Source organism: Sciurus vulgaris (genome assembly GCF_902686455.1).
Source record: "Sciurus vulgaris genome assembly, chromosome: 11".
NCBI lineage: Eukaryota > Metazoa > Chordata > Mammalia > Rodentia > Sciuridae > Sciurus > Sciurus vulgaris.
In genome coordinates, this window is record NC_136472.1 from 69,000,125 (window position 1) to 69,012,890 (window position 12,766).

General features: G+C 38.6%; 1 protein-coding gene across 1 annotated transcript; it reads left to right on the top strand.

Moving 5' to 3' along the window:
• The first annotated feature begins 7,261 nt into the window (after positions 1-7,261).
• On the top strand, positions 7,262-8,493 carry LOC306640448 (olfactory receptor 51I2-like). Its single transcript, XM_079104728.1, has one exon. It carries the CDS (start codon positions 7,526-7,528, stop codon positions 8,489-8,491), a length of 966 nt encoding a protein of 321 aa, XP_078960854.1. The 5' UTR covers positions 7,262-7,525; the 3' UTR covers positions 8,492-8,493.
• The last annotated feature ends 4,273 nt before the right edge of the window (positions 8,494-12,766 follow it).

The following is a 12,766-nucleotide window of genomic DNA, read 5'->3' on the forward strand; positions in this document are numbered from 1 at the left end:
GCTAACCCTACCCCCCAGGCAAAAAATAAAAATTAAACAGCCAACTCCTGGCTAGTTAATCAAGTCCTACCTGCCGCCTCATTATATGTATGTGGGAAGGGAGGTATCAGATTATGGTGAAAATTTGTTATTATTATTTTGTTTGTGTGGTACAATGATTTTGTCTAATTAGATACAACAAGCACCATGGTTTTACAAGGTTATATGTTCTGGGGAATCCAACTCAGGGACTCATACATTCCAGGTAAGTGCTATACCACTGAGCTACCCTTCTAGTCCTTAAAAATTATTTTTCTTCATCTATTATACTATCTATTTTACATGCATTTTGTTCATGACAACTATTTTCTTGTGCTATGCTAGGTACCAGGATCTCAACAATGATTTCTCTGATAACTTGCCCCTCAAAAGCTCAAATCTGATTATACATACAAAATAGACACATGGGTAAATGTTTAATACAATGTAATAAGCACAATATTAAAGTGCTAGGTAAGCACAGGAACAAGTTATTTACCCATATATTATTTAGTTCCTTCTATGATTAAATGGAAACTATTACAGCACCTAGCTGGTAGTATTGTGAGGATCATTGTACATTAAGTGACCCATGAAATATAGTAAATGTAAATAAAGATATTCTATTTTTTTTAGTGTACTCATTGTTCTTTCCTCAAAAAAATATTTTATTTGTGCCTATTTAAGATTCTGAAGCCTCAGAAATGAATAAGACATAATTTTTTGCCTTTAGGGCTCGCATAATCCATTGGAGTAGAGAGAGAAATAAGTAAAGAAATAAATGACCAGTAACAAGGTAATGATACTGGGTAAGAACAGAGGAATGAGGTGGGAGAAACAGGAGTACAGAGTTCAGAAGTGTTCTGATTTAACTTAGAAAAAAAAAAAAAAAGAGAGGCACACTTTGCTGATGAAGGGATGTGAAGCCGTATGGGGAAGTGGAGGAATGTAGAGGGAGCAGACATTGTGAATCAGGGAGTAAGTACCCTACCCACATGGGAAAACAGTGGTTAAGTATGAGGAGAGAAGAGCGTGAGGTGGCAGAGGGTGAATCTGGAGTACAAGGCCAGACTGGCACAAGGAGAGCTTTCTCAGGCTGTGCCAAGAGTGCTGGATCTGTTCTTGAACGTGAGCTACAGTCTAGTTTCATGGGTCAGATACCATCTGAAGTGCAAATGGGATCCCAAAAGAATCCTTGTTCTTTGATAAAACACTTACCATCATCTGCTCTGTATTCTAATGATGTCAAATTTGCAGTCACTTCCACATGAGGGAGGGTTTTGGTTTTTTTTTCCTTATTTTTGTCTAAATACCTCCAAATCTTCTCTTACTTGGACTTAATAGAGACTCCACACAATGTCTTTGTCTACCACAGATAAAACTGGAACTATGGTTTTATTAGATTATATGACACTAACACCAAAACTGCCTGTCCACAGACTGGATCTGCTGCACAGTCCTCTCTTGCTCTAGGTCCTCTAAAAACTAACAGCCTGATGAATTACCTGATAAGTGAATCACAGAATTATTTCTAAGTGTATTATGTGCTATTTCTGAAATCCAAAGAAAACTATCAAGTGCTGAGCCTCTTTTCTTTCATTTTCCTTGCTTGTAGTACCCCAAGGTATTCTACCACTAAACTACAAATCCAGTTTTTTATTATTGTTGTTTTGTTTTGTTTTCTTTGGATTTTGTTTTGTTTTGTTTTTGTTTTTTACTTTTTATCTTGAGATAGGGATTGCTAAGTTGCCCAGGATGGCCTCAAACTTGTGATCTTCCTGCCTCAGCCTCCTGATTAGCTGGGGTTAAAGAAGTGTGCCAATGCCCCAATCCCTGGCCTCTTTCCTGTAGGTAAGAAGGAAAACAAGCAATAACCTGTCCTTACTTTGCAGAAGGTTCACCATCAGGGCAAAGACCACTGAATCTGTAAGAATTTCACTAATGTGGTAGGCTGATGAATTTTTGAGGAGTTAATCAAAACAGTGTCTTACTGGGGCATTCAAATGTTTGCTACTTGCTGATTTCTGACACCTTGTTCAACAATCTCAACGTCCATACTGATACATCATGTTTCTTTGGGTTTTGAAGCTCTTTTGGTGCATCATGGTTTTTTTTTTTTTTTTTTTTTTTTTCCTTCTTATCCATTACTTCCTTCCTCAGACCCCTATTGGATCTTTAACCTATTGTTAGCCCTATGCAGTCTGATTCCAGGGTCAACTAAGTCTGCCTCCTTCCAATAAATAGAAAGATATACTTTCTAAAACCAAGGTGAAAAGTATAGCTGGATCACTGAAATAACAAAACCTGCCAGAAGCAATGTCTTAGAGAAGGCTGGGTAGAGAGTTCTGATTGCTCTCATCTCTAATACCTTTCCTTTCTCCTCATTGCTCCCTCCAGCCCCATTACCCTCTCATCAAATATTGCCATCCCAGGAGTGAAGTTGAGCAGAAAGCAATTTCTCTGTGACCTAAAGCCTGTTTTTCCTGGAGACTGACTGCATTTTCCTGCTGTAGAATAAAAGAGCATCTTAGCTCTCCAGGGTTCCTAGCCTTCTATAGATGTGGTACAAGAGAACAGCTAGACCAGCAGCCAGGGTAAGTAATCCTGGCCCACTGTTCTCTACTTCCAGAGTGCTGGAGGGATCCTCCTCCCCTCCACCAAAACAATAGTCAAAGAAAAAGAAATGACAGAGACAGAAGTATCAGGGAAATAAAAAAAACTACGTATTGAATACCACTAACTGGCAGTTACATGCTTTGCGTAAGAGGAAAAAAAAAAAAAAAAAAAAAAAAAAGACCAAGAAGACTAGCTTCCTTTCTGTGGTTAATGGATGAAGTAGCTCAAGCAAGGGCTCAGAAGCCCTGACACTACTTCAAATCAAGATGCCTATATTGGTGACCTAAAGTAGTTATGGTTGAGGGACCAGAGTCCCTACTGGACTAGTATTTTAGAAGAAATTTAAATGTTCATGACAGCAACATATAAGTATGGTCTACAGATTTCTCCAGGGAATTTTTTATACTTTCATTAAAATGATTGAATATTTAATAGGTATTGTATATTAATCAAGATCTTAAGAAAAATAGAACAAATAAATGGGGTGGGAGGTACGGGCAGAATGAGCTTTTAAGGCATTGGTTTGTGTAGTTGTGTGGGCTGACATATCTGAAACACCCTGGGCAGCCTAGAAACTCAGGGAAAAGTTGATGTTACAGTCTGGAGTTTGAAGGCAATTTGGAACAGAATTCCTTCTTCCTCAGAGGACCTCAGTCTTTTCCCTCAAATAATTAGATGAGGTTCACCCACATTAGAGAGGGTAATTGCCTTTATTCAAAGTCTACTAGTTTGATAATCACATATTAAAAAATACCTTCACAGCAACATCTAGAATAGTGTTTGACCAAAAGCTGTATAGCACCACTTAGCCAAGTTGACACAAAATTAACCATCATATGTACCACATGTTTTTAAGCAGAACTCTATCAATAAGAATCAGACATACTGGTTTTGGAAAATTCAAACTGTTGAGAAAAGAGAGAAATCAGAAATTATTGTGAAAATGTACATGTAGGGTTTTCTAAAGTCATGAATTGATAAACAGAAGGAAAGGAAAACACTCATGGATTTGTATCAGAAAAAAAAACACAAAAGAAGAGAAAATGAATGAATGAATGATGAATGAATGAATGAATGAGCAAAGAAGTCTTAAGGGAAAGAGACCCAGAAGGATAAAATTCAGAGCCAAGTGAAGCAGTAAGAAAGTGAAAGAGAATTGTATTTTAGGAACAGTGGATATTGCAATCGCCAAATGGCAGAATTCAAAAGACAGAATCTAGTTCAAGTCCCTGATTTTACAGATGAGGAAATTGAGAACCATGAGGAGACAGTGATCCTGCAACATAGCACAATCTGTGATCAACAGTGCAGTTCATTTGGAAAAACAAGGCAATTGGTGTCAAATAGAACCAAGATTGAATTGCCCTTCCAATTTAATAAGACACTGGATTGTCTAAATTTCATTTCTCTGTCTTCAAATGCACAAATCAAGAAAGTTAGCTCTACCACACAATGCTGCATTGGAGCTGACGGACAGTATATTGAAGTTATTGCTGCATATATACCACATGAAATCATTAAAAAGATAGTAGAATCATCAAATTTATTGTTCCTCAAAGTTTGAATTCTTTATATGTATCATATATACCCACCATAATACAATGACACAGTACAGGGCTGAATTCACAGTCTCTTCTCTCTTGACATTGTAAAAAGTGTTGAAATTCATTTCATCTGCTTCATGCTGTCTGTTAGTGTCTCTTTATTCAACCACAGTGAGACATGGAGAGAAAGTCTCAGGGTCTCTTCAGCTGTGGTCATCTCAGACATCCCAGTTCCAGAGTCTTGCAAAGAAGTGCATGTGAGTGCCAGTGCTGAGCTCCAGCCGAAGACACAGACGGACTGGCATGGAAATGAGGATGACAAAAACAGTGGAGCAGGGGGGTGACGATTTAAAGGCGTAACTCAGATTAGGATAGTTGAGACCACTTGAGAAAGCTGTAGGAAGGGTCAGGGGAGAGGAGGGATGTGGTGGTATAAGTTGAGGGCAATGATGACAGTGGCAGCTGCCTAAGAAAACTATAAGAGAAATGATGAAATTATGAGCAGTTTACTTAGGGACTGAACAAAGGGAAGAAGAGTACAGATATTGGTCAGAGAAAATGAATTGCTCAGGAGACATTCATCAGCCTTAATCCTATCAGATCCTCTGACAGTGAGCTGTAAGGAGGCTTCTTTTTTTTATTGGTTCTTTTTAGGTATACATGACAATAGAATCCAACTTGAACTCATAATAAAAGCATGGAGTATATCATGTCTAGCTCAGAACCACCCCCCGACCGGGCCTCTCCTTCCCCTTTCTTTACCCCACCTGCTACTCCTTCCCTCTGTTGACCTTTCTACCATTTACCTATAGTTTTATTTTAATTAATTTCTTGTGGATGTACTTGATGGTGAGTTTCACTGTGGTGTATTCATGTATGAACATAGGAAAGTTCTGTCAGATTCATTCCACTATCTTTCCTTTTCCCATCCTCTCTCCCTTTCCTTCAATGCCCATTGCTTACTCCACTGAACTTTTATCCTTCCCACTTATTGTGGGTTAGCTTCTACAAATAGGTAAAAACATTTGACCTTTGGATTTGGGGGGATTGGATTATTTCACTTAGCATGAAAGTCTCCAGATCCATCCATTTGCCAGCAAATGTCATAAAGTAATTCTTCTTTATGACTGAGTAATACTCTGTTGTGTATATATAGCACATTTTCTTTATGTAAGGATGTTTTTTATTATGGGCATCCACACCAGAAATCTCAGAGTAGGTTATGGATAGATGAAATATTTCAGACTCATTGATTTGATAAAAATCCATTTTTTCAGAAAATTTAACTAAAACCTTTTTTGGAAATTTCTTCTGTGTAAAATCACTTATATTTTTAACATGTGTCAAGTTCATCCCAAGTATATAATTCATGATTTCCAGTTATAGGGCTTCATTTCCCTTCATCTTCCAAGCCAGCACTGAACTTAATATTTAAAGCCTGGGGAAGCACAACTTATCCTGCCTTCCTCTTCCTTCATGTGTTTATAGGCTTGGTTATTCATTCTATTATTTATTCATTCAAACAAGCAAATATTGACTGATAATTTCCTTTGTTCCAGGCACTGCACTATATAAGAATTATGTGTCAGCAAACAAAACCATATGGCTGCTGTATTCATGGATCTTACCATCTAATGTGAGAGAGAGAGAAAAAAATCACAGGGCGACATAAATAAAATTAAAAAATCATAAAATTAAATAATTATAAAATTAAAAAACGAACTGAGTGTTATAAAGGAAACTAAGAATATTTAGTGAGGATACTGAATGGGTGTGTGGCTCAGGGCATCTACTTGGTGAGGGTTACCTAAATGGCTCTGAGAAGATGTTTAAGATCTTGAAGAATGAGTAGCCAGCCATGCCAAAAGCAAGAGGTGAGTAGAGATAGCAGAAATCCCAAACAGAAGTAACTTGTCCCATCCGAAAAAAATGAAATAAAATCAGCATAGCTACAGATTCCTGAGCAAAAACTAGTCTGGCATGCAGTGGAGACTAGGCAGGCACTAGATCACGGATGGAGTGTATGCGCCATATCCCAAGCATTTTGCCAGAGTGCACAAGGGAACCCTTGAAGGATTTGAAGCCGAGGAGTAACACAGACAAGTATTTCCCTGAACCTTAGTCATATCATCCCGTAAGTAGGAATAGTAATCTTTTGGGTCTACATTTAAGAATAACTGTGAAGATTAAATGATTCGTATACAATGAAAGAAACTGAGAAACATAAAGTGTTAGACAATACAATAAAAAATCATGTCTGTGGTGTCTTGCACTTCAGGTGATTTTTCACATACTTTGTACCAACAGAAGAGGCCACCATCAGAGGAAAGAGGATTAAATTTGGAATCAGACACACATTTATTCAAACTCCAAGACTACAATAGAGGAGACACTCACCAGAGGTCAATCTCTGCAGCTCCCTACACTGTTTCCTCACCTGTACCATGAAAGAAAAAATGGCCTTATAGACAGTCTCTGTTGAGGGACTGGGGAGAAAGCTCAGCTGGTAGAGTGCTTGCCTCGAAAGCACAAGGCCCTGAGTTCGATCCCCAGTACCGCAAAAAAAAAAAAAAAGAAAGTCTCTGTTGATTCTTAGTATGAGGAAATTTGGCCCAAAATTCTTAATCATAAGTCATAGAATTTATTACATATCAAAAGTGTATTATAGAAAAGTCAAGGGCAAGATAAACAAACGGCCTCAGGAATAACTGACTTTAGAAAAAGCATGGCAATCCCTCACTCTCTCAGACTCTGCTTATAGGGCTGCATGAATTCTCACCCTTCCATGCTCCTCTCTGCTGATCTGAACCAATTGTCCTTGTCTTTTTCCAAACAGGCATTCTTCATTTCCATCTATTCATGTGGAAAGAGCACATCCTCAATTTGAGCAAAAAGTAGATCCTTACTAGATTATCTGAACTCTAATTACTATTTCCTGGAAGATAGAATCTCATTGCACCATCTCAGACCCAGTGTCAACCTTAGAGATACTAATGTTCTGCAATATAAGGTTATGGAAGTAGCATTGACATGTCTGTAAGGGCCAAATCCTGGGATTGAAAGGGGTCAGATCTTCAAATGAGAGTTTTGACATTTATGATGAAATGAAAAAAAAATAAAAGCAAATGTACTAGCATATTAACTTGAATATAAGATGATAGCATATGAAGATTTAATCATTATCATTATTATGCCTTTTTACACACATCAGCAAAAGGTAGAATCAGCTCTAAACTTGGTTTTTAAACTTAAGATTCAGCACCAGCTTTTTCTTTTTTGTCATCCAAGATCATCTGTCCAGACTGAAGAGTTTACATCTCTCTAGACCCCTCAGCTGCCTTCCAAGGATGCTTCTTTCCCAGTCCTACGTCAACATCTCCTTCTTTCAGCCACCTGCTTTCCTCATGATTGGCATCCCAGGGCTGGAGGACTTCCATGGTTGGATCTCCATCCCCTTCTCCTCCATGTACACTGTGGCACTCACTGGAAACTGCCTCATCCTCCTGGCTGTGAGGAGGACTCCCAGCCTGCATCAGCCCATCTACTACTTCCTGTCCATGCTGGCCCTCTCGGATGTGGGCCTCACCTTGTCCACACTGCCCACGACCCTGGCTGTGCTCTGGTTTGACCGTCGGCTCATTGGTTTCAATGCCTGTCTGGTCCAGATGTTCTTCCTGCACTCTTTTTCTGTAGTGGAGTCCTCAGTGCTTCTGGCCATGTCATTTGACCGCTTTGTGGCCATCACCAACCCCTTACGCTATGCAACTGTCCTCACAAACAATGTCATCGTCAAGATTGGGATGGCCATTGTGGCTCGAGCCACTCTGTCCCTCTTCCCAGTTCCCTTCCTGCTGAAACGACTGAACTACTGCCCTGGCAAGATCCTCCTGTCCCATTCGTTCTGTTTCCATGCCGATGTCATGAAAAGGGCCTGTGCTGACATCACTGTCAACATCCTGTATGGGCTCTATGTGGTTCTGTCCACCGTGGGGGTGGACTCCTTGCTTATTGTCCTGTCCTACACCCTTATTCTTCATACAGTGATGGGGCTGGCCTCTCCCAGGGAGCGTGCCCGGGCCCTCAACACTTGTGTTTCTCATATCTTGGCTGTCCTGGTTTTCTACATCCCAGTCATAGGTGTGTCCATGATCCACCGTTTTGGGAGGCACCTGCCTCACATTGTACATGCTCTGGTTGCCTATGTGTACCTGGTGGTGCCTCCTGTGCTCAACCCCGTCATCTACAGCGTCAAGTCCAAGCCCATCAGGGGAGCCATGCTCAGGGTGTTGAGGAAGAGAGGACAAGGGTGGTGAAACTTAAGATATAACAGACTTTGTGTTAAATTAAAGACTATTATACAAAGGAAATGATAGCCTGAAAAGAGAACTTACAGACTGGGAGAAGATCTTTGCAAGCTTCTCTCCTAACAGAAGATTAATATTTAGAATATATAAAGAACTCAAAAAACTCAGCACACACACACACACACACACACACGTACACACACACACACACACGTACACACCAAACCATTAAATTTCTGGGCAAATGAAACAAAGAGACACTTTTCACAAAGAAATGCAAATGGCCAACAATCACATGAAAAAACGTTGAACCTCTTTAGCCATCAGGGAAACACAAATCAAAACCATAATGAGATTCCATCTCACTCCATCAGAATGGCAATCATCAAAATTACAAATAACCAAAACACTAGTGAAGATGTGGAGACAGGGACGGAATCCATATACCCTGTTGTCAGGAATGTGGATTAGTATAGCCACTTTAGAAATCAGTGTGGGAGTTCCTCAGAAAACTAAAAATATAACTACCATACAATCCAGATTTACCATTCCTTAACATTTATCTAAATAATTAAAGATGGTGGATACTTGCATTCCCATGTTTTTAGTAGCACAATTCACGATATCCAAATTATAGAACTAACATATACATACATCAGCAGATAAATGGATAAAGAAAATATGGTGGATATATACACAATGGAGTTTTTCTCAGCATAAAGAAGGATGAAATTATGTCATTTGCAGGAAAATGGAGGAAACTGGAAAGCAGGTTATTAAGTGAAATTACCAGACTCAGAAAGATAATTGTCACATATTTTCTGTCATATGTGGAAGCTAGAAGAGGGAAAAAAGGATCTCGTGAAAATAGAAAACCAATAAAGTAGAGGAAGAAGACTAGGCAGAGGAAGGAAGTAGGCAAGAAGAGGTACTAGAAAGTGAAATGAATCAAATGATGTTATGTGTATGTACAAATATGCCACAATGAAACTTACTATTCTGTATAATTAATATGCATAAATAACAGAGAAAACTAGTGAAATATTTCTGTAGCTTCATGGGAACCTGTTAGGCTCAGCAAGCTGAAAGTACTAAAAGTACTGAAAGTACTGAAAGTACCTAGTCCATGCTAAGACACTGGGAATACCATAAGGTTCAGTTATATTATAAATCCATGTCTAGCATTTACTTTGTAAAGAAGTAAGGAAGATTAAAGACTGAGCAATACCTCCAGAGCTTATAATCTTATGGGAGAGGGTGAAGCCAGAAAGGTAGGTGACCAGTTTGTACAGAATTGCACAAACTATGCTACATAGTTTGGCTTGTACCTAATACATAAAAATCACTTATTAAATATTTTATTATAAAATAAGTTACTATTTTGCATTTTTATTAGAAGTTTGTTGGACATTGCACAAGACTGGATCCAGGAGAACTAATCAATTAAAGTTCTTAATCTAATAACACCATTCCATTTTACAACTCCAGTGGCAGAAATTAAGAGATGCTTTGGAGTCAGGAAGCTAGCTCACAAGATTACTATTAAGAGACTGTGTAGAAGCTAGAAGTTTCCTAAGGTTAGGTTCTCTGTCTTATTCTTCTCCTTAGCCCTTGCCTCCCTGACTCATTGCCTTACCTAATTTGCTTTTTCTTCCATAAATGTTTATTGAATAAGTGAATAAATAAATGTGTTGATCAGATGATATGGTGCTATATGCCTTAGCACTGGTTCTTCTTGAAACTTCCTTTAGGAATGTCCATTTATCCACAAGACTCTCTTGCCTGTCAGTTTCCACAGTGAAAGCTGACATTGAAAATTGCTCTCTCTTCAAAGTCCTTATTTCAGATGTCAAGATTCTCCATACCCACATCCTTCACTTTAACTTAGCTGGAGTTAAAAACCCTGCATCCACTTTAGCTCCCTTAGGAGTGTAAAAGGCAAGATCACAATTTTATTCCGTATCAGTTTTGCCTTCTTTGAATCGAGTCTAAAATAAAAACCTATACAATTCCAGGCAAGACCAACTTTGAGAGTTTCATGTGTAAGAGAGAGATCATGTACATCCACACTGAAACCCTAAACCAATGGTATAACATACCTCTCTCCCAAATTCAGGTTTGCCTGTTTCCAAAAAACCAGACACAATGGAGGGGGACGACACTCCTCGTGTGTGCCCATCACATCCAAGGGGATCTTATTGCAACTTAAGAAATGGAATAGGTAGTTTATTAACCTGAGTAGATATGATGGTGACAGTAGGCTCTCTCCAATTATTGTGAACTAGAAATGGTCCAGTCATAAAGTTGAAAAAGAGGTCTGGGAACACTACAGAGTGAAGGCTTTGGGGTCCTAATGAATCACCAAGAGCTTCATTTTCTGCAGTATTACTAAGAGAAAAATAGTAGCAGTCAATTCAGACATAATAAACAGTGAAACAGAGAATGTAAAGTCCATGAAACATTGAGAGACAGAAAGTATTGTAAAGTATCATTACACACAATATGTTGAAAAAGTATGATGAAAAAATAGGATGAGAACAGATAAGAAAGGGAACCTGCTGTATAATAACCTACAGTTATTCTAAGACGTTTGGATGTTACTTGAGAGGCAACCTGTAATGGATTCCAAGCAGGCGAGTAATATAATCAGAGATGTATTCAGAAAAACTTGTGGAAGTTACATGGAATTTAGGACTGAAGCAAAGATGTTAAAGATAAGGAGAGCAGTACGGAGGCTGTGGCAACTGCCCCTGTAGGAGGTGAGCATCTGGGCCCCGGCGTTGGCAGTCAGAATGGAGAACATAAGACACATTAAGAAACGTTTCTGTAATCATACCATTTGTGTATAAGGAATCAAAATTTAAAAAAAAATAAAATGAAAAAGATTTTTAAAAAAATTTTAAATAGGAAACATTTCTGGATAAAACCTGGAAAAATCATAGAAACAACTTTGATACAGAGTTTTACTATTATTCTGACTTCTCCAAGACCCAACAAAGATCTGAATGGCTGAGATTGTAGGGTTAGAGACAGGAGGATCCAAACAGAGGACACAGAGAAGGTAAAAAGGATGTCCATGTGAAAAGCATGTAATGAAGGTTTGTCTAGAACATATCCTGATGTTCCAACCAAATCTCCTAGAGGAAGCAGCATTTCTCCTTCTTCCTAGTTTTTCCTCCAGTCCCTTCCAAGGAAACCCAATGAGTATTTATAAAGTAAATCACCAGAAATCTGGTCTAGTATTGCCAGTTTCTGGATTTTAGTACTTGTTGGAAAACATGAGAAAGGGGTGAGAATGGAGGGAGTGGGTACATTTCCATTCACAGAACAGAGAAGTCATTTAGGGTCACAGCCACGAGTCTTTGTCCTGGTCATGTTCACTATCACAGACTTGGAATCCCTTCCAAAATCTAAGATGCTGACGACATTCCTGGAAAATTTTTTAAATGTGTATGTCTGATTCATCTATTATCCATCTATGTTTGCCTCCAAAAGAATTCCAAATACAACACAGACACATTTATCATGTGTTCATGCAGAAGCCCACACACAAATGCATATTGAAAATCCAGAAGATCCAAAGTGTCTCTATTCATTCACATATCAGAGAAAACATTTGGCCTTTGTTTTTTGGGGGTTGACTTCTAATTAGAACAAGTAAAAATTAAAAATTTTTTTAAATTATTTTCAAAAAGTCAAAAAAATAAACAAGAATTAATGACAAAACATTAACAATGTTTTTTAAAACTCTTTAAAGGTGACAATTTTATTGAAGATTTTCATACATTTTTATTCCTTTTATATTTTAAGGGCATCTGCAATTTTTGTTTACAGTGATTTAGATCATTTTCCTCATTTTTAAAAAATCTCTTTTCATTCTTTTTCTCAACTCCAAAGTTAAGGCCCTCTGAACCATAGTTCAAAGTGACAATCACTTGCAAAAACCCAGCTTATGTTTCCATTTCTATTAGCTACCGCTTGCCTAGACCTCACTAATTTCCCAAACCCTCGTTCTTCTGAGTTCCAGTACAAGAAGTTGGATATGCTGTCTCTATGCTCTCTCTCTTCAGGTAGGCCTCTGTGCTACTCAGTATAGCCAGAAAATTCTGAGTGACCATGTGCCCTGCTCCCCACTATACTCCTGCCTCCCAAACTTGCCTACCCCTTTGGATCTGACTAGTACTCTCCTCATGGGTGTTGATCTCATTTCCTGCCCAGTTCACTACTGGGCAGTGGCCAACCCATTCTTGAAAGTGCTCTGTCTGGCTGGTGGGCTTCTTGGGT

What these genes read in the sequence shown, in the direction of transcription:
- LOC306640448 (XM_079104728.1), top strand. Translation starts at nt 7,526, where the DNA reads ATGCTTCTTTCCCAGTCCTACGTCAACATCTCCTTCTTTCAGCCACCT.